The sequence below is a fragment of the Ammospiza caudacuta genome, chromosome 6, assembly GCF_027887145.1.
Source record: "Ammospiza caudacuta isolate bAmmCau1 chromosome 6, bAmmCau1.pri, whole genome shotgun sequence".
Classification (NCBI taxonomy): domain Eukaryota; kingdom Metazoa; phylum Chordata; class Aves; order Passeriformes; family Passerellidae; genus Ammospiza; species Ammospiza caudacuta.
The window spans coordinates 21,939,740-21,964,540 of NC_080598.1; the positions used below are offsets into that span (position 1 = coordinate 21,939,740).

At 44.1% G+C, this 24,801-nt stretch overlaps 1 protein-coding gene across 2 annotated transcripts; it reads left to right on the plus strand.

Moving 5' to 3' along the window:
* Nucleotides 1–988: 988 nt before the first annotated feature.
* On the plus strand, nt 989–22,139 carry C6H11orf24 (chromosome 6 C11orf24 homolog). 2 transcript variants are annotated; one of them, XM_058807392.1, is made up of 6 exons: nt 989–1,099; nt 1,893–2,015; nt 5,976–6,072; nt 17,868–18,106; nt 19,080–19,196; nt 20,346–22,139. In XM_058807392.1, the coding sequence occupies exons 4-6, from the start codon at nt 17,950–17,952 to the stop codon at nt 21,491–21,493; spliced, it is 1,422 nt and encodes a 473-aa protein (XP_058663375.1). In that variant the 5' UTR covers nt 989–1,099; nt 1,893–2,015; nt 5,976–6,072; nt 17,868–17,949; the 3' UTR covers nt 21,494–22,139. The 2 variants fall into 2 exon arrangements, with proteins under 2 accessions (XP_058663375.1, XP_058663374.1); XM_058807391.1 differs by lacking the exon at nt 989–1,099 and adding an exon at nt 1,314–1,375.
* Nucleotides 22,140–24,801: the final 2,662 nt, after the last annotated feature.

Genomic DNA, 24,801 nt, shown 5'->3' on the forward strand with positions numbered 1-24,801 from the left:
CCTGGCCCTGATGCCATCTCGTAGAGCCAGCTCCACACTTCAGAGTGCAGCTTGGATATTTATATCACGAATGTGTCTGTATATACATGAGCAATATGTGGCCTATAAAAGATTCAAAGCTCTGTTGCTGGTAGGGTTTGCCCCAAGCAGCTGGGGGCTGCTGATCTGCGAACTTTTGCCATTAAAACTAACAACAACAAAACTAAACCTAACACTAAAAACAACAAAACTATCGTCTTTGATTTACTATTTATTTCAGCGGCAATCTCTGTTTAAGCAATGCTGAGGACAGTGGACTGGCGTGTGCAGTAAAGCAAAGCTTTGCACCGTGTAGGGGTTACACGAGAACAGGCACGTCTGGATTGTGGTGGAATGTGTGTTTCTCATACTCCGGGATAGCAAGACGCTTTTAGCCAGTACACTTGTCCTTTTTTTTTTCCTGCTGGCTGGTGAAAATGAACCATAGAATGGTTTGGGTTGGAAGGGGCTTTAAAGCTCATCCCGTTCCAGCCCCGCTGCCACGGGCAGGGACACCTCCCACTAGACCAGGCTGCTCAGAGCCGGGTCCAGCCCGGCATCGGGAGCGCGCAAAACGGGTCGGCATCAACGGGAACTCTGCCAGGGCCACTCCCGCTGCTGCGCCACCACCGGCGGCCGGCGACGCCGGAGTGCAGGGTGGGGAAAAGAGCCTGGTGTGCGCACAGCTCCTCGCCGCTGTGCGCTGACACAACGGCACAGCCGCCCCTCCAGCGTTAAGCCGCGGGCGGTTCACACGCAGCACCACCGGTCCCGTCACTTCCGCGGGCGGCGCCCGCCCCCGGCCCCGGCCCTTTCCCGGGCCCTTCCCGGGGCCTTTCCGGGGACACCGCCGGGGGGCGGGGCCCGTGCGGGAGGGGCGTGGCCCCCGGGAGCCGGGCTAATGGGGCGCGGGCGGGGCGGGGCCCGGCCGTGACATGTGGCGGGGCCGCGGGGCTCTGGCGCTCCTTCCGTTCCCTTCCCGGGGCTCTTCCCTGCCTTCCCTGCCCGCGGGGCCGCGCCAGCGCCGGCCCGGCGCCTCTCCCGCCCCGCGGCCGCCTCCTCCAACGGACCCCGCCGCGTCGTGAGTTACGGGCGGGCGGTGACCGCGTCCGGGCCTGAGGGAGCGCGGGCGGGAGGGACGCGGTGCCGGCGAGCGGCCGTGCCGGGGGTCCGCGGGGGGCGCGGAGCCCGGGCGAGTGCGGCGGGCGAGGAGCCGCGGGCCGCGCGGGGGGAGCGGCGGCTCGGCAGCCGTTCCGTGAACTGCCACACAAGTTGCGAGTGCATCTGCGGCACGAGTTGCGAATGAATTTTGCCGTGAGTTGCAGCCCTGCCCCCGCAGCAGCGAACGCTGCGGTCGGTGAGCGCTCCTAGATGGTTTTGTTCGTGGGGAGGCGGGAGCGGGGAGAACTGGGTCTCATTGCGGGGAAGAGGTGATTGACTCAGCAAGTAACTCACCCCCGAGTATGACATTTTTAGGCCCTTTGGGCTATCTCAAAGATCCGGTGTCTCTAGGAGTCGCCATCCTTAGGCACGGCATCGCTTATATGTAAATATATCGCGTGTCCGAATAAATAATGTTGAGCGTGTGCAAGTGAGGTTAGGCTGGTAAGTGGCATCCTGTGGTATTGCACTGAAATATTTTTCAGTTTATCCCAGCTGAAGTGAAGGTTTTCAGCAGATTTAACTGTACCCTGCGCAATGTTAGCAAGGTGTCAGCTGGAGCCCAGGAGATGGCAGGGAGAATAAACACCGTTCTTTGACCAAGCTGTCAAATATGGCATTCCATGGGAATATCCTCTTGCAGTGAATCTTCTGCTGTTGGATACAACAAATCCTTTAACTTTCCCCTCTGTCTCCCAAACTTTGTTTTCTAGGATTGGCAAAGAAAACTCCTGTCGCAGGATCGTGTCAAGTAATGTGCCTTGGTGTCCTACATGTTAACTGACTGAATCCCTGCCAGACTTGGTCATGCAACACCACTGCTCTTTTCTGATAAAGTGAGTTGTCTGACTGCTTACTGGAGGGACAAACCCAAGAAATCCTCCTCACCTTAAGACAGATTGCCATGTAGTTTTGATGAGCAGTGTAAACTTGCTGATAGTGAGCATTTGGTGCCCTTTAGTCCTCAGAGGGTTTATGACTGAACAGTAGCTTTGAAAACTAGGCTACAGGGTGCAGGTTGATGCAATGTTTCTGTCTTAAAAGTGCATGTTATCGGGTTAAGGGGTAGATAAAAGTCCAATTGTGTCAGGAACCCACGCATTACTGAGGAAACCATGGGCCGCTGCAAAACGTCCAGAAATGGACAACACTGGACAAACCAGACCAGTGAAGAGCCTTTTTTTATTATTTGCACATCAGTCTCAAAACATTGTTCCAATGGAGACAGGATGTTAACAGCTGGCTGATCCACACAAAATGTCCCCCAAGGGTGGGGTGATACAGAAAGACATAAAATCATCTCAGTCTAGATTTCAGCCAATCATACATGGAAAAACACATATTGACAAGCATTCTATCCAATCTTATAAAACACACGTAATGGTAGTTAAAACAAAGACTGGTTCATAAGAGACAAAGAACAGAGCTCTATTCATGCTAACCTTCTAAAGATATACATTAAATAACCTTGTTGCCATCCTAAAGCCCATTCTACAGAGGCCTATTGTTATTTATCGCGTATTCTCTACTGCTTGGGAAACTTTTCTGCTGTATCTGCAATGCTAACAGAACTTCAGTCTGAGGCCTATATACTTTTTTTAACCATTTCCTAAAAACCCTCTAACTTTATGGATTCCAACACGTATATTTTTGTATTAATTTAATCTATCTACCATAATCAACCACTACTCTATATGTTAATGCAGTCCATTATGTGGCAATGGATAGTTTAGGAGAAAACCATCAATTTTTATTAGCTTCCATGTCTGTAGTAGATTTGTGCATGTGTTGGGCATGTTTGCTGCTTGATTCTGGCTTTTATGTGTATATAATGCATGCATACACACATGTATTGTTTTAGTATTTTTTTGGAAGAAATTCCAGGCTACATGTCTCTTAACATGTTGGTAAGGGCATCTTTATTTTTTGTTTTTAATTGCAAATTCTCTACTGGATTTATAAACCCATCTGCCAGGAAACAGACTTTGCATCTGGTTAGCTATTATTGAAATTCTTATTGGCACATCGACACAATCTGAAGCCTCTGCCTTCTAAGGGAAGTCTCCTGGCACAGGCTTTTTGAAGGGAGTAATTTGCAAGCAAAATTTCAGGCTTTGGTGATGAAAAACTTCCATGCTGAAGACCTGGTGATGTATTTAAAATGCCTGGATGCATACCCTAGATTACAGGAAACATACTAGCAGACTTTTCACTTGTATGTTACTGGCTAAATTTTCAAGTGAGAATGTTGCAGGGACATTAAGGAATGGAGATGTTTGTGCATGGGTAGGCTGGAGGGAAAAGCAGTCAGTTCACCAGGACTTGCAGGTAGTTCCTCAGCTGCTGTGCATTGCAGAGCAATAAAAACCCACACCAGCTGGCCATTTGTCCTTGTTTCAGTTGGGATGGGATGCTTCTCTGAAGGAGGTGTCTGTTCCTCCTTTAGGTACACAGCTGGTGCAAAGTTCATTTGTGAGGTCCACGAGATACCCTTCCCACCCCTGTCCCAGACAGTAGTTGTAGGGTGAAGCTCCATGGGTTGTGCTGAACCAGCAGCCAGACCAGTTGATCTTTGACTTTTTTTTCCTTCTGCCCTTAGAGGGACTGGGAGTATCCCTGCTGTGTGTGCTGTTGCTGGATGCCATCTGACACTGTGTGCTCTGGCTCAGCAAGGTTGTTTCCCCTCCCAGCTTCCAGCCTGTTCTGCAGGTGTAATCCTTTGTCATATGCCACATGTCAATGACACCAGCCTGTCTGGCTGTGGGAAGGGCTCCCAGAGGGCTGTTGACTTGGTTGGTAGGGGAGCCAAGCAGTCCTATGAAATAAACTGCTATTGAGCCCTCTCTTGCTTGATGGTAGCAAGCATTTGATGTGTTCATCCCTCCAGTCATTTCTTGTTTCCTTCCTACAGCTTAGACTGGGGGGGAGTTAGTGAAGGATTTGTGAATTGGCAGCTGGAGTCTAAGGATGCTTCTGGCACTGCAGGGACAGTGACAATGCTGAAAATTAGTGCAGGCAGCACCTGGTTGTGCATTTTGGGTTCACAGCTCTTCCAGCTTTTGACTGCTGGCCATCCAAGACAGTCCCCGTGCGGGTGAGGTGCTCAGGGTGCTTGTGGGGCAGCAGTTCATTCAGGAAAGGACAGCTTATCTCTGCCATGGTATGGAGACTCCCTCCTTGAAGGAATGTCTGCACAGACATTTTTGCATGGTCCTGTGAACAACTTATCCAGTGAAAGTAAGCAGCAAGAACTGCAGAATTGGGCTCTAATGCTCACTGGAACCACGTGGTTGTCTTGCTGGTGTGTAAAGCTGCTTGCTGTTTTGCTGTCTGGCTTGTGCATTGCTTTGTTTCTGTGGGTGAAAACCTTGCATTTAGCTGAGGGCTCTGCTTTGCTCTTCTTGTGATTTCACTGGAATGAGGTTTCCTAGGGCAGTTTTGAATGTCCATCACCATAGGTGCTAAAATGTCCAAGAGTCTTCCATTTCCTTTGCTGGCTTTATTTTTCTTTGCTGTTCTGGGCACAGCCTTCTCAAGGCATAGATGTTGGGTTTTAGTGCTGAGAGGTAGGTGTGCTACTGTGCTGGCACCAAGGTGGTGCTGTGTAGTGCTGTCAGACTGGCTGGGACTGAAGCCTCTCTCCAGTGGTGGCATTGCTGTGGTGGGAAGGCTGCTCTTTAAACACCCTTTGTAGAATGTGAGATCTGGAATGACAGTGTGTGGGTCTGGATTCTTCATCACATCCTTTCCTCCTGTTGCATGTAACTTATCAGCCATTTAGAAAGCATGCTGGGTACTTGTTTGGTTGGTTGCTTTCTTGCAGGACAATGTGCTGTGAAGAAAGGAACAGAAGGTAGAGAGCCAAGGATTTGGGTACTTGTTTATTTGCAGCCAGCTGGACTGTCCCCCAGCATGGCAGGAACCACAGTCCATTTGTACATCTTGCACCTGCTTGAGGAACCAGCTGGTGCCCCATTTGAGCAGGCAGTTTGGCCTGTGCTGGCCTTTGGGTTGCAGGGGTGTGCCTGGATTGTCTCTGTGCATCACCACAGCTCCTGGCACCTTTGCCTGGGGAGACCCAGCTGGGCTATGTCCCCTAAAGGACAACTAAACTGTGCTCTGCAGAGGTGGCCATGGGGTTCCAAGCCCCCACAGCTACCTCTGTTATTCCCTAGGTACACAGAGAGGGAAGGAGAGGTGGTCTGTGTACAAGAGCCTTTTTATTAACTTACTGAGACATTGAGCAAGTCCCCTTTACTGCTTCTGCTGACAATGACTGTCCAGCAGGGCATTGGGACTGCCTTCCCTGGCTCCACCTGACTTTGACTTGGTGCCAAGCCCAGAGAGCTACTTATGCAATAGTCCAGCAAAACATGTCAGTATGTATTTCTCATGTGTCCTAGTTTCAGACTTTAAAAAAAAGAGGTGAAGAAGAGTGGCTGATAAAATTTGTGTTGAATTTTACATGTATGTTTGTGTTGGATTTATATTTGTTTGGCTTGAGGAGACTTTGCAGCACTTTAACTAAATCTGTTTTTAAATCCACTTAAGTTGAACTCCTACTACAACTAGTGTGTGGAGAGCAGGATGAAATCTCATTAATTTTAATAGGATTAAGCATGTTCTTTTGCTGAGTCTTCTGCTCTTTTTTTTTTTTTTTTGGCTTTTCTATATAGAAAGCAGGATAAACTTTTCCACTCTTCCATGTCTTTGTGAAAATGCTTTGACAGGCTCACAGAAATGACTCTCTGGTTGCATACAATAACATTTTACACATTTTTTTCCTCTGCTTTCAGCTGTAGTCCTACTGTATCCAGGCTTTTATTGGCTTTTGCTTTCCCTAAAGGCGCAATAATTCCTGACAGCAAGAAAACAGTTACAAGTGTTTGCATGGTAAGTTTCTGCACTCAAAATCATTATTTTTGCTTTTGGTCTCTCTGGATAGGTTTGAAACTGCTGTAAAACAAGCCAATTAGTAGAGAGAAATTCTGTAGAAGTCAGCAGGAACTGAGCATGTGCAGGTGGGTGAGGGCAAAATTAATTTCTGTTCACCAGCCAGCAATAAACTGAAGTACAACAAATAAAGGTAGAAGTGGTTTGCATGCAAACTGGTTGAAGTGTAATAATATTTGGCGTCTAAGATTGAACGACTATTAACTGGAGAGGAAGCTGCTTCATGCATTTGTGTTACCTCTTTACTTCCACATTTCATAGTGTATGTCATGCCCTGAATATCAATGTTGATACAGGAATTTGATTTGTTTGTAATTTATATTACAGGAACACTCCTCTTCCCTCTCTTTATCTGAAAAGACAAATCCCACAGCAGGTATTTCTGGATGTCCCTGAGATGCTCCTAATGACACACTAACTACATATGTGCTTTCCTAGGAAAAGCTGACTGTGTTGTAGCTGTGCACTAAGCTGGATTTCAAGAGACTTGATTTACATTTTCACTTCCAGCTCTGATCAGTTCCTCCTATAGCTATACACAAATGACTCAGTCTTTTCACACCCCTTTTCCCACCCTGTGAGATAAGGGAGGGTTGATCCACCTTTCCTCTGCTCTGCTCTTTTGAACTGATGCTGTGTTGTGCTATGGACTAATCCATATTGCAAAGGTTGGGCTGGTGTTTTTGTGTCAGCAAAACTCCTCTATGACATCAGTCCTTTTGATGAAACTTTACATCATCAGTGTGTTGTTTTGCTGGCAGTAGCATCTAGATTGAAGTTCCTGTATCTAATTAAAAAAGGAGAATGTGGTGGAGAAAAAAAAAACATTCTGGGGTTTTTTTCCATAAGATTTTTTTTCCATAAGATAAACAGAGATTGGCTTTTTAAGGGGGTTAAAGATGGGGAATTCTGACAGGTGAGAAATGCCCAGTGATACCTTGAAATTCTCTATGGGCAAGCAAAGGGCATTTATTCCCATCATAAAAGGGTTAGGCTTGGAAGGGACCTTAAATGTCATCTAGTTCCAACCCCCCTGCCATGGGCAGAGATGATCAGGGTGCTCAGGGCTCCTTCCAACCTGGCCTTGAACACTTTCAGGGAAGGGGTATCTACAGCTTTTCTGGGCAACCTGTGCCAGTGCCTTACCACTTGTCCTGTCACAGTCTTCTGTAAAATGTCCATCTCCCTCTTTGTTATATGCCCCCTTGAAGTACTAAAGACAACAATGAGGTCTCCCCAGAATCTTTTCTTCTCCAGCCTCAACAACCCCAACTCTCTCAGCCTGCCTTTGTAGGAGAGGTGCTGGACCCATCCCTCCAGGTGAGGTCTCACCAGAGCACAGCAGAGAGGCAGAATTCCTTCCCTTAACCTACTGGCCGTGTTCCTCTTGATGCAGCCCAGGCTTTCTAGGCTGTAAGCATGCATTGCTGAGACATAAATGATATCTTCGTCAATGATGATGATTTTTTAAGGGATTGCCAGCAGTGTGGTAGTGGCAGGACCCACGTGTTGTGGCTGTAATGGCCATCTCTGAGGTGGCTGGAAATGCATCACTGACAGTGCCTGGGATATCCCTGACTCCAGTGGGCACATTCTGGGTGGTGAAGCCAGCAAAGGAATGCAGTGTCATGGGCCTGCTGGTGGCTGCACAACTCAGTTCTGGGCAGGTCTCAGGTTCCACAGTTCTGCTAGACTTATTCTCACATATAAAGTTAAACATGGGCTTTGTGTTTGAAGAATTATTGCCTAAGACAGATAGGCTAATGTGGAAACAGCTGATAACGTTCTGCAGGGACACTTGCATGAGTTTGAGAAGCACGTGGCCTGGTCTGGGCTCTAATGCACATGGCTTTTGTTACCAGCTGACTTGGTAAGCAAAAGCAGGAACTTGTGTTTGTTTGCTGTTCAGCAAATAGCTTTTGACTGAATCCCATGTATTCATAGATTACTGTTTGTTGCTTTTCTGTCCATTGTGAAGGGAGCAAGGATTTCTAGGCTTTGAAAGTCTTGTAATGTATAGAAGCTGGATATATATTGATGCAATGAAATCCAAAAGATGTGATTTAGCAACTGTAACAGAAGTGGGTTTCCAGTGCTGATAATCAGTCCTCTTAAGGAATATCAGAATGAAAGAGTTTAAAAATAAAATATAAACAGAAAATGCTGGTGAGTTGGAGGATTTTGGTTCCCTTTTTTTTTCCTGTAGGTTTTGGCAATATTAGTAAGCTGTTCTTTCTGGGTGGTATGTTCTGCACTTGGTCTTTGACCCGTCTGAAAGTGGAAACAGATGTAATGCAAACTGTAGAAGTAGGCAACCTGTCCCCTGGGAGCTGACTGAAAACAAACCCCTCTACTGAATGAGATCTTAAGTTATTGCATGTCTTGGGACAAATTTGTTTGCAGTAAATCAGTAAGATAACACCTGCAGAGGTCCCTTCTGGAGTTAAAATACATGCTCCAGAATTGTGATGAACAGCTGACTCAGGCATTCACATTTACAGTTGCTTCTTAGCAAGATGCAGTGAATGCCATCCAGTGAACACTGGGCTGTAACACAGGATTTCATACAGAGATTCATCTGCATAAATGATGTCTGGGTGGAGAGAATTTGTAAATAAAATACATGGACAAATTTATTTCAGTATTTTTATCTAATCTCCAGGAATGTTACTGCTGGAGGCTAGTGCTCTAAGAAGCAAAGACTGAAATGGTGGGCATGCAGTTTAAATGGTTAGAGATTGTTTGATTTTGTAGCTCTTAAAACACCTCTGCATAGGTAGAGAGTTTTTTTATGTTGGCCTATAGGTGCTAGAGGGTTTGTTAAGCAAGATGCTCTTCAGATGGCTATGAGAAAAAAAGGCATATAAACCCAAAACTAACCCCAAAATCCTCAACGCATGATCCTCACTGCAGTGCAGTTTTTTTGCTCTGCTGTCAGCTTGGGCAGATTTACCTCATGATATAAGTCCAGGCAATTGAAGTGAAAGTGCCCTTCTCCATTACATCCTGAGAAGATGCTGGTTCTAAACTGCCCAAAATAGAGAAGGAACCTGAAGAGAAGACTTCTGGTCCTCTGACCCATTGCTGTCTGGAGTTTTCTCTCTTCTCTTCTGGAAACTTTCAGATTTCTGGATGATTTTAAGAAGCAAACATATTCTCAGCAGTTGACAGTTGCAGTGCCAAACATGCATTTTGTCACACTGAGATTCCTGACAGTCTGTAGGGTTGACTCTGCTGCTATAGGGCAGTTCTTGGTTTACTGCAAATTGCAGCTTTTGAGGAAAGCAGCATTGGTGCCACTTTGTGTTCTGAGGCAGTTTAGTGGTGGGATTTAACCCCTCTGCTTCATTACAATTGAACAGGAGCAAGAGCAGCTGAGAGGCAGGGGCAGGTTTATGGGTTTGAGGTCCCTACAACCAGCTGATGGGACTCTTCAGCCTTCAAGTTGGATTTGTTAGTCTGGTCTCTAGTTCTGAGGGTCCTAAGCTTTGTTTAACAAAGGATGAAGCTGAAGAAGTGTTGCACCTCAGTGCTGGCTGCCTGGGTTCTCACTTTTCTGCATTTATAGCCATTTCTCATTCCAGTCTTGCAGAGTCTCTAGCAGCAAACAATTTGAAACAAAAGTGTTGTTTGATAGGTAGAAGTGCATGTTAATTCAAGTGTGAATTCTTTAATTCTTGGCACATCTTTTGTTTTGTATCTAATTTCATCCAGTCACAGTCTGTTCCACCTGTTGATTCCTGACCTACAATGGTGTTCTGCTGATCTGATGATATTGGACAGGTTTGTACTGGATACACTGGAGCTGAAATCTTCAGAACACCAGTCAGAAGCAAGCAGTGAGAGTTACTGCTTGTAGTGTGGTTTTCACATCCTTGTCCTTTCCCTTATTTTTGTTGTCAGAGCTTGGATAACCTCTCCTCTTGGCTAGATAATTAATGTATGGTGAGCTCATCTTTGAACCAGGTCTATCTTGTTGGTAGTTTGGCTTTTCTGGTTTGCTGTTCCCCTCATTACAGGATTGGGGCATCTTTGGCATAAAGTCAGTAGCCAGAGATTTCTAATAGGTTCAGTCTTCCTGCTGCTTCTAGGTCACAGATTCTGGAGGAGTAAGAATAATCTCTTAATTTTGTTACAAGTTCAGGTGTTAAAATTTGAGAGAGAGGTTTCAAATTTGGGGGTTTTTTCTGTGTTTGGTGCTGTATTGCTAAGCAAAAATTGAAGATGGATATTAGCACAGAGGCATCTGAGATGGCTTCTGAAAATATCTGTATTTGTGACGCCATCTGTCCAGTCAAATACAGAACACTTATGACATTTGTGTCTGGTACAAGTCAAACTGGTGTTTGTGGTAGTTGTCATCTCTCTTGGTGAGCTGCTCTGCTGACTTTCTGTAGAGGCCCATGACATTCAGGTGTCCCCCCGGAATAGCTTTGTAGTTCTTGTTAGCCACAATCAGCAGCAGACAGACAGACAGACCTTTCATATGGAGCTCAGAAATGTTTGGAGGAACCTGCTGCTCCCTGTGCAGTTCCTCTTCCATGAGTGAGGGGCTCTGGGGTACTGGAAGAGCTTTGAGAAGCTCAAACCAAATTTCTTTACTTTGATTGATTAATCAGATTTTGAGTATCAAGACTGAAAACTATAATAAAGAGTTACTCTGAAATGGAAAAGAGGGAACCTAGAACAGGTAGGAGAGCAGAGCTGCTGCCCTGCTGATTTGTGGGACATGAGACAGAGCTGGGCTGAGGCACTGCTGCAGATGCTGCCTTGGCAGCTCATGAGGGTCAGGAAAGGGAAGGATGTTTTTCCTCTAGGTTCTGATAACAGGTTTAAATTCAGATTGGTGCAGGACCTGAAGACTTGCTGGCTAAGAAGAGCCTGCCACAAGGAAGACCAGCAAGGATGAGGAAAGCTGCTGCTGCATTTGATTCTTTGTTTGGAAAAAAATAGATTTGGCTAAGCTTTCCCTCCCACCCTGCCCTGTGATTTCCACACCTGTCAAGCTGTCAAAATCACAAAGCAGGGATGCATGTGCCAGCAAACTTTATTTGGTATTGCTGTAAGTGTATTCTTGGCTTGGAGACTTTAGGAAGAATCTCTTCTTTGTCCTAACATATGTATGGTGAAATCCTCCCCAGTGTCATATTGCATTGAGATAAGCTGGAGTGTCTTATTGCTGCATCTCACCTGGGAGAGCTTCCATATGAAAATACCTTTGTTTTTAACCTGAGTTGTTTGCTCAAATAAGGGAAACCTCCTATAGTCTTGGAGCCTTCAGGGTGTTTTGCTTGTGAGGATAATGGGAGCTGGAGCCACATATGTTTGGATTTTTGTTTTTAATTTGTGTTTATTTTCCATATTTCAGGATATGCACAAAGATCTTATTTCCTTGAAGAAAGGAGAACTAGCCAAAAATGTTTCCCTTTCTTCCAATTGTTTTAGGGATGAGCAGACATTCCCTTTCAGTCTCAGCACTGGGCTCATGTTTTGGCTGTTTCCAGGCTCTCTGAACTTAGGATTCCTGAGTTTCTGAGCTCCCACAGTTTTGCCTTATGCTATTGTAGTGTAAGGTGACATTTTTGCTGTGTGTAACCCTACTGAAAACCATGTACAGACTTAAAATTCCTGAGCAAAGATGCAGAACCTTGTGATCTGGATGGAGGTATGTCCTGTGTTTCCATGGGCCTAAAATTAGTATTTCAGCTACATGAACCTATAGAGAAGCATAATGATTTCTCAGAAATATCGAGAGTGGAAGATAACATTTCAGTGAAACTTGAATTGATCTGGATTGCCAGGTATTTGCTGACTGTGGTAAAATTGTGCAGGGCAGGAGGTGAGTGGGTGACCAGACTTCAACACACTGGCACTTGCTCCAGCAGTAACACTTGGTTATTTGTATCTTCAGGCTCAAGTTGCTGCTTGCTAAGTCTCTGTTAGCTCCACACTTGTCAGTTTTGGATTCAGCAGCACTTCAGGCTCAGTTTATTTCTGTACATGTGGAATGTGCTGGTTCCACCCCTCAGCAAGCATGAAGCACCTGCCCTGCAGAGCACCTGCTCCTGCAGGCACTTAGAGGAACCAACATCAGGAGCTGCACCTTTACCCTTCTTGATGAACTTTGCTGTGTGTTAGTTCAAGGGCTGCAGAGTTCGTGTGGGACCCCACTGGGATGGTTCCTTTGAGGGTCTTGTTGAAAGCTGGTTAATTTGAAACACATGGTGTGAAATGCCCTGCATATGATCTCCAGTTCCCATGAGACAGCAACACGTCTGAGAACTTCTATCTGCTTTGGGTGCAGACCAGACTGGGGAAGGTTGCAGTTGAGCCATAGTGCACATTTTTATTGCTTAAAGGTATTTTTGTTGACAGATTTATTGTTCAGCCACAGCTTTATGCAGTTAGCTTTTGGCAGCTTGCTTTTCTGTATATTAAAACTAGATTGTTTCAGATATTTCAAAACAAGGCACATTTTCATAAATCAAATAGCTGTCTGATCATTTTTCACAGGAAAAATGTTTTGCTGAGTAGTACTTCTCAGCATCAGAACTGCAGCACATGGCACTAATATGAGTGAGAAAGGATGATGGATGGGTGGTGCTGGTTTGGAAGTTTTAAAGTTTACATTTATTTCTTCAGAGGCAAAGCATGATGGCCATGAACAGTGGCAATGTGGATTGTCCTCAGCTGTATAAGCTGTCTGCCTGCTGCCCTGAGAGAGGAGCCAAGTGGGCAGCCAAGGAACAGAGAGATGGAGATGGGTAAAGCTGGTGGGAGCAGCTTTGCAGCTTGTCAATAACTTTGTTGGGCAGCCAAAGGAATGTGATGGCTCTAAAGCTGCTGTTCAGAGAATCATATAACTCCACCTGGTCATACTCAGCTGACACTGGGTCTGCCTCATTTGCCTTGGTGTTGTCCCTTCTGTCTCCAAGCCTATCTACATGTGCATTTTCAGTCTTGGAGAGAAGCTTGGGAACTAAAATGCATGTGAGGATGCAGTGCAGATTCCCTGTCTCCTGTACTCTTGCCTTGATTTACAAAATGAGATGTGCTTGTCTTGCTTTAGCTAAATCTGGTTTAATTCTGTTTTTCTAAAGAGAGAAGCGTTGCACTTGTTCAGACAGCTGACATGTCAAGTGTTTAGCTGCAAATGGAAACAGGCCTTATGCCTTCTCAGTTTGATGGGAGAGTAGCATTGTTGTCTGCAAAAGTATTCCACCCCTGTTTTCCCTGCTTTGTTGTTATACTGAAGATAGATTATTTCTTTGCTACTCCAACCTTATTTCATACCTAGTAAGTATGAATTTTGAGGCAGTGTCTACTGGCTGTTCAGTGACAGCTCAAAGGAGCATGTGTTGCCCTAAATGATTTGCTTTGCACACTTTGTACCTGTGATCTCTAACGCCCACATTCCCTATTTTTGTGGTTATTTGGTCTAGTTCAGTATCTCTCTTCACCCTGGTGCAATCACTGCATGCACCTTGCAGCTGCTTAACCAGGAACAGCTGAGGCTGCTGGGGGGGCCATGGAGGCAAGGGATTTATATTCCAAGGGCTTCTCTCTGCTCTTGCAACATCATCCCAATCATTGTTCTTTGCAATAATGATTTTTTTTTTATTTGTATAAATTCCTTGGCTTAAGCACTGTGAGATCAGCAAGAAGCAAGGAACTCTTCTGAAACCCAGCAGGCAGTGCCCTCTGGGTATGTGTGTGCATTGCAAAGTCATCAGTCATTCAGTTGTTGACTCAAAGTTATTCTGATTTGTCAGCATGCTTATTCCCTGCTGAGTTACAGCCACAGATAACAAAAGTGAACTTTGTGTTTTTCAGAGTGTAGTCTTTTCCCAGATTTTATTTGTTGCTGTCTTTTGTGGTTTGGTTTTACTTTGGTTTGGCTTTGAATTTCCTTGGGGATGTTTTATAGGCAGAGAAGGTAGTGCTTGAGAAGTCGATTTTGCCCCAATTTTTCAAAATTACTTCTGAGGGGATCAGCAGCATTCATCTCTTGCACTGCTGTCCAGATGGCTCGACAGGTTTGGACAAGAAGGTTTAGTGAGTGTTGTTTTGGGATGTGGGTGCAGGGGCTGGGTGCTCGGAGGGGTCTCTGGGTACAGGTGGAGCCATGAGGGACAGCAGGTCAGAAATACAGCTTATTGCTTGTGATAACAGAGGGCAGTTGTTAAACTGGGAAAAGTGATCTGCAGGTAGTGGTAACTCCTGTTCTGGATGAATGGAATTGGCTAAGGTGGAAGAGGCAAAACAACCCCATGCCTCTAGCTGATATTTATCTGATATTTAAGCATCCCAAGCCTCATCTGTAGTGCATTAAGGTATGGCTGCAACTGGTTATCCTCTCACTGGTCTTGGAAAGGAGCTGTTTGCTTGTCTGATACACTCACAGTCTGTGCATTGTGTTTGTCTGCTTCACACACTCCCTCTGCAGTCTGCAAAGGGATTTTTACAGTTGGCTGAAGGATGTTAAAAAGTGTTTTAAGCTTGTAATCTTGTATTGAGTGCCTTAGGGGAGGTATTGCCTGATGGTCCCTGAGGAGACCATGTTTAGTGAGAGGCAAAGGGGGAACAAATCTTTTGTGCATGAGCTTGGCATGTCCCCCTAAAACAATGCTGACCTAATCCAGAAAGGCTGCCAGGTACTTTGGAAGAGGTGAAAGTTATTTTCTGGGATTTTGTTTTGCTCTGCAGTTGTTGCATTTAAGTGGAACCAAAGTCAGCTGTGCTGGGAAGGACTTCTAGTGAATTGATGTAGTTGGGGATACAAAGCATCTCTTTGCATAGGGGATGCATGTTAATGCAACAGCTTCCAGCTACTGGTGTTATCATTTGATCTTGCAAATATATGTAGTTCTTGGGTTGGTTGAGATTAATAATTAATAATATTAATGACAAATTTTATTTGTCCTAAAACTGAGATTTTAACAACAATAATAGTATTTATTTATAGCTATAATCCTGTTATATCTGCAGTTTCAAAATGCAATGCAAGATGTTTATTCTTAGAAGATGGTTATTATAATTTCAAAATTATTACTTAAGGTATGAAAAAGCCTCCTGTAATAAATGTTTAGTGTTTGTGTTCATTGCTGTTAATCCTTACTAGTTTATTTGAAACAGTGTATGCATAGATTATTAAATGGGTAACTCATTCTCAGGGTTAGTTCTTAGGTTGTAAAATAATGCTTTTTATAAAGCCTGGACCTTAAAAAGGGACATAAGTTGCACTCTTTAAAATGTGAAATATGTTAATGATGGGTTTTTTCTTTTATGTTTGTGGATTAAGTACTGCTTTCTGAATCTCTGCCTATGACCTGTGAACTTTTCAAAAGTGCACTTACTTTGGCACCGTGTGGTGGGAGTGCAGGTTGCCAGACAGTGCTCTGAGGTGAAGTACCTCTAGTGTCTTTGAGGGAACCCAATTCACTTGCTTTAAGTTGAAGGATTTGGGGTTTAAAGGAAGTCTTTGCTGTCTGCTCTAGGAAAATCTCTCATGGGCAGAATACTTAATGTTTTCCCTTGCTTTCCCCCTTGCTCCCAGTCTTATCAACTGCAGCTTTCAATGGTTAATCTACAACATATGCAAAGAATGACAGTCAGAGTGTGATAAAGGCTGAGGCAAACTTGTAAAAGTGCCCTGCAATTTGGGGCAGTGGGAGAGGTATTGGAAATTGGCTTGGCTGAACAACCCAAATTAGTATTGCCAATTCCCTGATGAGAATGTGGGGCTGCCTTCCTGAGCAGCCAGTGCTGGTGTAGCGTGTTGCAAAGGCTGTGCTGGTATTGCACAGGTCATCTCCTCTCCTGTCCTGATCCTTGCAGCTTTGCTGAGGTGACTTGGAAGAAGTGATAAGGAAAGAGCAAAGTCAGTCTGTGCTGTGGTGGCACAGTGTGTACTGGGAGGGGCACCAGCCATAGTTGGTACATTGGACTAGGTGGGGCTGCTGAGCTGCCTTTCCTTGCCAAGACTTCTGGTCTCAGGTCAGATTTAGAAATATTTCCAGCTGCCAGGTGAGATGACTCAGCTTGAACGTCTGGCTGCACTGAGAAACCTGCTCACACAAAATGAGCCTGATGCTGTGCACGCTTGCTCAGGGAGAAAGCTGCAGAGGGGTGCAAGGGCCCTACAGTCACTGGGGCTTGCCATCTCTCTGGGAGAGCAGAAGGTCTAAAAATGCCTCATCCGTTTTCAACAGGAGTTAAAAATAACTCTTTTTACTAGAATAAATAGGCAGGAAGGAGATTTTTGAATTCCTCAGGGGACTTGAAGTTTGACTAGGAAAACGGAATTTGAGGCACTGCATTTTAGTGTCAAGTTTTGTCCCCATCTTTGGCTCTTTGACAGTCTAGTGTGGCCCTGTATATTGTGTGTCCTCTGTGAAGCTTGGGGTAACTGTTTATATTTCATTCCTTTTCGGATAGGGTGGTTTTGAAGCTCAAGCTCTGTTACCCTGTTTGGGGCTTTAGGATATAATAGAAGGAAAAATTGGAAGCAAAAGTTTAATGGTACAGAGCATCAAAATATTGCAATCTGAGTCACAGCTAACAAACACTATTTAGGGCTTTTTTTGGAGGGGAAATAGCTCTTAGATTGTTAAATTCACAAGCATGGTTGAAGCTGGAGTTCTCGTGGTTGAAATTGAGACTTCTAGCCTGGATGGCTAAATGAGGGTCTTACGCACATTCCTGAGGGCTGTTGGATGTTCTTGCCTGTGGTATTTATACATTCACACATGCTGCTCATTCTGCGTTGGGAGCTGCCTTTGCAGTCATCACATCCGGCTCGGGGATGTCACACAAGGCTGAATCTCAACACTCTCTGAAGGCTGTCACATTTCTCTTCATAACTTCAGGATGGTGACTAAAGCTCGCTTAAGTGATGAGGAAGAGGATTGTCCTTAAAATTTACTTAGAGAAGAGGCTTACAATGGGTCTAGTTCAGACTGAAATGTTTGGAATTTCATACAAAGCTCCAAAAACCTCAGAACCAAGAGGATAAATCCAGATAGAAGCTACTAAGCTACTAATCTGCTCTGATGTCAGTGGGAGCTGTTTCAGTGTCTTCAGTGACAAAAGACTCTCCATTGGGTCAGTCACATGTGTGCATTAATAATGAAGGAAATGCATTATGTGTTGTTTTATGTGTGGAAATGAAGGCTTACTGTGGGTGTGAATATTCTTCAGTAACAGCTGTGTCTATGTAATGTCTTGGACGACCAGAAGTACTGGTTTTAGCTTGTTTTCAATAAAAATTTCTTTGAGCTTTTTGTAATGAGCAGGAAAACCAAAGCAGAAATCAACCTTGGTTACTTGGTTTTGACTGACTTGGTGTAAAGGCAGGACCAGGACTGTAGTTCCCCTTATTATCAGTGTGCTCAAACTGGTGAAAACCCTTCTGCTGAGCCTGGGCACAACATTAAGGGGTCCCAGAATGAGTCCAAAGACATCATATCTGTGCTGCCACATGCTTTTGGGCTTTGAGGTTGACTGTACCCATGGCTTTTGACTTAAGCTGTTCTCCACTGGGACGTGAAGGAAGGAGAGCAAAGTACCTTTTCCAAAGAAAGAGCCTCTCTGGGAAGTGGGAAATGTCTTCACTCCTCCTGCCTCCGAGCCCTTGCTTGTTTGTGATGTGTAATGATACTTGCCTGCCTTTTGTATGTTTTTATTTTCCATTCCTGCTCATAGGGATATAAATTGTTGTTTTCTTTTTTTAATAGGTATATTGCAGTGGATCTGAAGTTGACATAAGAGAGAATTTCTTCTGGGAAGAGAAGTTTCCCTGTGAGGCCGACCCTGAAGATGTGGACTGCCATTGTGTTCTTCCTGCTGATTTCCATCTGTTTTTGTGAGCAACAATTTTCTGTCCTGAAAGGGAGAGGAGTCCATGTAGTGCAAATAAGCAGGCTTACCAGTGAAGAGCAATGCAGACAGGCTTGTCAGAGCCCAGGTGCTTCAGGTGAGGTTCTTGTCCCTTGGATGGAATTCCAGCTGCATTTTCTGCTCCTTGAAGGTCTCTGCTGCTTCTTAGACTTTCTTTTTTAATTCCAGTTGTTTACAGGCATTTACAGTTACAGCTGCTATGTGTGGTGCTGAATAATTTCTGACAGATTTGGTTAAATTGAATCCAGGACAAGTGCTTCCCAGGGCCCTTCAAGCTTCCATAGGAAACAGCATGTGCTGTTGGTGTGCGCTGATGGCGTGCAAAGTGTTAGGTCACTTGAATTGCAGAAATTATTCCCAGCTGCCAGATGCTTGCAAGGGAGCAGTGCTGTTGCAGACAGCTGCACTAGAATGAGTAATCTTTGCTCCCTGGTATTTGTGTGTGTTTTCTGCCTTAGAAGAAACTACTTTGTCCTGCAACCAAGCACAGGGTTAAATCTATTGAGGTAAAAGCCTTCTCACTACATCTGAGATGTCTTTACAAAGAATTAAACTTCCAAAAGAGTCTTCTAGTTGTCCTTATGAAGGCCCCCAATCTTTTTATGAGAAAGCTTGAAGCTGCTACAAAAAGCTGGTGCTGCTGTGGTGAAGATGAGACCTTGGCTCAGGTGGATGAATATCTGACATTCAGGTGGTTAGTAACCTAATAAAGATGCTGGTTTTAATGGCCATTAATGGTCATTTTCCTCATGAAGACATCTAGATGAATTTACATGGGTCCTAACTGTAGTGCACTTTGAATTGCTGTTGTCAGGAGACACTCAGGTGGGTAGGCTACATTGGCAATATTGGTTTCATTGGCTTTCTTTGGTTATTTTCACTAAGGCTGAATCAGGATTCTTTAAGGTCAGACCTTCTAGATATTGTGTGGTTTTGGGGTTTTTTTTGCTTGTGGTTTTTTGTCCTTTTTTTCAATTCTTTAACTAGAGCCCCAAAGCAACGTCTTTGGTATCCTGTGTTCAGAAATCCATTTTCTCTGCTGTTTTCAGGGAGCCATCACTGTAATTGGTCTGTGCCCTACCAGAATCACTGCCTCCTCCTGCATTGTCACCAGCTGAGTGTGTGCCAGAATGCTGGAGAACAGGACATCAGAGACCTGCTTGCAGGTAAAGCCATGTTTCAGACTCCGGGAAATCCAGGGTCCTGATTCTTTTGCTTTAAATGCCTACATTTAACTCTTGATAGGCTTTCAGCTGAGGAGGATGGGTTGTGAAATGCCTGCAGGGTGGTTCTGTAGGTACTGTTCACTGGAATAACTGTTTCACTTTGTCCTGGGGATTCTGGCACTCGCATGAGTGCATGATGTGTCTTTGAATAACTTTTGTAACACTTACTGAGTAACAGTTTGTCTCCATGTTGAAGACATCATTCAAGCCATTTGCACGCCACACGCTGTCCTAGTGAAAATAAAGGCATAACAGATGTATTTATATATTTTTTTCAGAGAAAGGAAAATGTCCTGGCATTGTTTTTCTCTCAGATTGCCAGGGTTTTGTTCCAGAGTCAACAGACTGCTTTTTTATTCAGAGCAGCAATTGCTCATGGTGACTTTCCAGTGCCAGGGTATTCAGTTTAATAAAGTGACACAATAACAAAATGGAGCTTATTTATAAATGGGAAATCAATCTTATAAAGTTTGTTTCAAGAGTTCACTGTACCCAAATTTTAAAAAAAGTTTGTTCATGATTCTTGTGGGTTGGCAAAGGTTTCTCTGCAATGTAACAACTGGACTTGTGATAAGCAGATGGGATTTGTCACTATAAATCTAGCTCACTTAGTTGTGAAGGAAATTATCCTGGTGTATGAAAGTGTAAGTAGAAATTTCTGTTCAGATTTGACAAGTGAAAATTATGAATCTAGGCGCAAAGGCTTTGTCAATGATGTGTAACTTTGAAAGCATGAATCCTCTTCTCAGGAACTGACATTTGTAGGACTGCTCCTGTTGATACTGTGCTTCTGCATTGTACTTCTCTACTTCATTATTCCCCTTCTGTGAAATTAACTCCCTGGATGGGCAAATACGAGAGATCTGTGGAAGAAAAACACAAACCAAAAAACCTCAAAGGGATTATGTGCAATAAAGGCTGGGGAGTCTCGAGTTTTCATGTTGTTGCTGAATTCAGGACTGATTTATTCCACTTGTACTGTGTGTACTGCAGAATGTGTGTTCTGGTTTGCATGTTGGGGGTTGAGGTTAGATTTGAGCTTGAGAATTTTTTATTCTTACAAAAGTAATTTGTTTTGTCTTTTGGAAGAAATTGTCAACAGCAAATGGGACCCAGCCCTGTTTCACCGCCAGAGCCATCCACAGAAGACAGAGAGGATGCTGAATGCCCGGATTGATCAACACAGTGTGCAAAACACGTTTTCTTCAATTGCTCAGACTCACAGTATTCATTTGAGGCATTTGCTTGGGGTTCAGAAGAGAGATGTCACAACAAGTACAAACAAACCAATTGCAAGTGATGCTGCCACCACTACTGCCCCTGCCATAACAGCAAGTGTTACAAATGCAACTTTCTCTACCACTTACGAAGCGACTGCCAAAGCCTCAAACACCCCTGGAGGTTCTCATACTTCTGCTACAACCATGTCATCCTCTGCCTTTTCTCGCCCTCATAGTAACATCTCTGCTCCCACTACCAGCAATGTCACCCAGATGGTGATGACCAGGCAAAAACTAGAAAGTAGTAGCTCTGTCCCAGTACTGTCCCCCACTTCTGCTCCCCTCACTGTTCCTTTTGAAGCAGGTACCCAAGCACAGCAGCCTGGGCCAGGTAGCACCAGCAGCAGTGCTCCTCCTGCTGACAGCCTCACCACTGCTGGAGCTGATCTGAAGACACTGCCCACAGCACTGCCCACCCACACCCCACAGGATGCAGGAACGTCTTCCAGCACTTCCATGAATGCCACAGCACCCATCCCAACAGAGCGCTCTCCCTCTGTGAATTCAGTGCATGCTGGTACATCACCAAGTCTAAAGCCAGAGGTGAAAACAGCCACAGCATCCTTGAATCAATCAGCTTCTCCTCTGGGCTCTACAAGAGGTGCCATGGCTTTAACTACAATCTCTACAGTAGCGACTACAACTGAACATGGGGTAAAGTCAACATCTGATGTCTTTTCAACAACCATGGCTCCCACAGATGCAGCCAAAACAACAGCTTCAGGCCTCACAGAAACTCAGGACACAGACAATGAGTATCTTCTCATTGCTGCTGAGCCCCTGACTCAGTACTTAGTGGATAAAAGTTCACTACTTGCAGTGCTTTTAGTTGGTACGTTCTTTTTCTTAACTGTTATAGTTCTTTTCCTGATGCAGGCCTATGAGAGCTACAAGAAGAAAGATTACACACAAGTGGATTACCTGATCAATGGAATGTATGCGGACTCAGAGATGTGAAGAGGTGGGGATAAATAGTAGTCAAGGGATGGAAGGGAGATTCAAAGTCTGCATGACTTGTTTTTCCTATCTGCCTATAACACAAACTGAAAGTGCTTCCAAATTTACTTCTAGTGCAATTGAGGAGAAATGCCATGTACTGTATTAAGAAAAAATAATAATTTTTTATTCAACTGTGCAACAGGTTGCTGCAAAACCATAAAAAAGGAATAATTTTTAACATTTTCATAATGCACGGTAGCTTTGGCCATTATAATTCATTGCAAAATAAATCTAACAAGGTGTAAGTTGCCATCATCTGAAAATGCTGTAGTGCTTTTCAGCTGTTTACAGTGCAGGTTGTGTTTCATTTGTTTCATGTGTGCTTCTCTGAAAGCAGAGCAATGAATGCTGTCACCTTTTGTGAAGTGCTCCCAAATAGCCAGATGAGAAGTGTGGAGTACTGTTGCAACAGGGGACTTTTAATCCAGTGTGTGTCATATTTCAGTGTGCTTCTTGCTTATAAAGAGGTCTGTTTACAAGGTATTGTAAACTCTGTTTACTGCTAACCCAAGGTATCTTTTCACCACAGAGTGGATTACTGTGCCTCTGCACTTAAATGATCTTATTTTTATATTCAGTTAATAAACGGGGCCCTGGAAGGGCAGATCTTCTTCTGTTTCTCATTTCATTGCTGTCCCTGCCAGTTCAGAAGCAAGCACATGGGCTTTTGGGGCTGGAGTAAATTAGCTCCACTTCAGTATTCCAAGTGTGGGGGCTTTGAAGACCTTGCTGAAAGCATGGACATGTCACAGAAGATACTGATCATCTTCCAGAGTACTGCTTCTATAATTTAAAGCCATTATGCTGTCAGTCTCCCAGGTGTGCAGACCCACTTACTGCTCATTATCTTCCATACCTAGGGCTCTGTTTTGGGTTTTCTTTTGCATTTAGGACAGAGTTGTTATTATTTTGGAAATTTAATTGCACATGCAGTTGCAACATGGCTCCCAAGATCTGCAGCTGAGAGAATGAGTAGAAAACACTTGATTTTTAGGCAAGTATTTTTCAGTGATTAGTGCATCTTGTTTGGATGACACATAAATACCAAAGTGCTGAATTGAGGTGTTGGGGTTTTTGTAACCATATTGATGGTTTGTCTCTCACTTTGAATTAGTTGGCTCTTATTTAATCCAGCTTGCATGTAATCTTGAGTGAGAGCTGATAATAAGCACACCTCAGAATTTGAGCTGCTGAGTTCCAGTTTGATTATTTATTCAAGTTTTTGGGCTGTTTAGAATTTGGAGGGAGCCTTTACCCTGGGAGAGGCTGCTTTGTAGCCGACTTCCTTGTCAGTTGAGAGTGCTGTGAAAACAGCTGCAGAGAGCACAAGCAGCAGCACAGCCAAGGGGTTGTTTGAACAAAATAGGCTGGAGAGATTTTCCTGAATCTTACCCAATGTAAATTTTGAGGGCAAAACTTCAGCAAATAGAGCATGTTGAGGAAAGAAACCACTTTGGAAGCGAGATCACTTGGTTTTCAGCATCAGGGTGCATTTAGCAGTACTTTTTCAGGGACCTCTTCTGCCAGTAGGCAATAGGTTAGAGCATCTCTCAGGGTAAAGGGGTATTGTGGTTTGGGGAGTCTGCCTCCTTGGAAAGTTTGAAGTAAAAGTATAAGCCACAAAATTTACTCCATATTTCCCTGGGGTGGGGCAGAATTTTTTCAGGGTCTCAGTTTCATTGTATTTTAAGATTACTATTAATAGGTTTGCCCTGAGCAGAAGGGAACTGAATTCCAATTTCTCTGCCTTTCGGGAGCCACCCGTGTAGAGCATCTGTGCAAACAAGGTGCTGGGAACATCCCCCAGCACAGCTGGGGAGTTGCACCCTGTTGAGGTGCTTGGGATTGTGTTGAGCTGTTAGCCTGTCTGGCAGATGCTGTTCTACATCCACCAAGTCCAGAGATTTATCTTTACATAGTGATTTCAGGTTTCACCTTAATTGCAAGTGAGTCACTAACCACAGACCTAAGGATGTGGTCTTGAGCTCTGCTCCAGATACTGAGATAAGAGCTGTCTGCTGGCTCCCTGCCATCTCCCAAGCAGGAGGATGAGCCTTACCTCAGACTCAGCTCACTTCTTTTCCTCCTTGTTTAGGCAGCTTGGATAAATGCATTTTGGTGGGCCAAATCCAGGCAGTAGTGCTCTTCCTTCTCTATGTAGTGAATTCCTGCCTTTAGGAAGTGCCTTCCTACATAAAGGGTTGTTGTTGCAGCTTTTCTGCAGGTTCTCTGCAGTGTTTTGGGGGTTTTTTTCTAAGTTGCCTGAGCTATTTCCAGAAACACAAACTATGATCATCAGACTGGTAATTGCTTATCTTGAAAATGGGGAAATTTTTGATGAACTTTGCATTCACTGTGGCCTTTTACATTTTGGTCTCTGTGGATGTGTTCACAGAGCTGAAGTTGGACACCAGATTCTGTGGAATGGAAATTTGTGAAGTTGCATTGGTATTTATTTTCCTCTTTGAAGAGATATTAGACTCTTGCACTGATTTCTTTGAGAGACTAGAAATGGAAGAGAGAGGAAAGTCACATTAGTTAAAAGAAACTCTTGAGTTTTTTCTCAAACTTGAAGATTGGTATATTAAAAACAAATAAAACCCTCCAGGGATAATTTACATGGGAATGATATAATTACAAGAGTTGGAATTGAGTTACAGCTCTATTTACAAGAGTCTTGGGGAGTTTCTCATGGACGTAGTGAGAATATTACAAGTACATCATGGCTAAATGAAACCACCACTATAAAAATCTTTGTGGCCTCTTAGCAGGTCCTTACAGGAAGGTGAGTACTCATCAGAATCTTGATGCAGTTCCCACAGCTGTGGTATGTTTACATCCAGGTCTCCTCATCAGATACTGGAACAGCCTGTCTTTTCTGTTCTTACTTGAGTTATTGTACTTCCAGGTCTGGATTACTTTCTCAACAGAAACTGAGCCTTTTAGTGTGAGCACCAGAATAAGTCTTACCTCAGTGCATTTCTGCATACAAGGGGAGATCTTTGTTTGCCACCGAGTCATAGAATGATTTGGGTAAGAAGGAACCTTTAGAGGTTATCTAGTTTTAACCTCAGTGCCATGGCAGGGGCATCTTCAACTAGACCAGGTTGCTTAGAGCCTTGTTTAACCTTTCTATGAAGGTCTCCAGGGATGGGGCAACCACCACTTCTCTGAGCAACCTGTTCAAGTGTTTTAGCACCCTCATAATGAAAAATTTCTTTTTTGTATCTAGTCTGGATTTACCATTTTTAGTTTAAAACCATTAC

Coding starts and splice junctions, on each gene's coding strand:
- C6H11orf24 (XM_058807392.1), top strand. CDS start 17,950: ATGTGGACTGCCATTGTGTTCTTCCTGCTGATTTCCATCTGTTTTTGT. Junction 18,107..19,079: donor TCAGAGCCCAGGTGCTTCAG/GTGAGGTTCTTG, acceptor TGCTGTTTTCAG/GGAGCCATCACTGTAATTGG. Junction 19,197..20,345: donor CATCAGAGACCTGCTTGCAG/GTAAAGCCATGT, acceptor GTCTTTTGGAAG/AAATTGTCAACAGCAAATGG.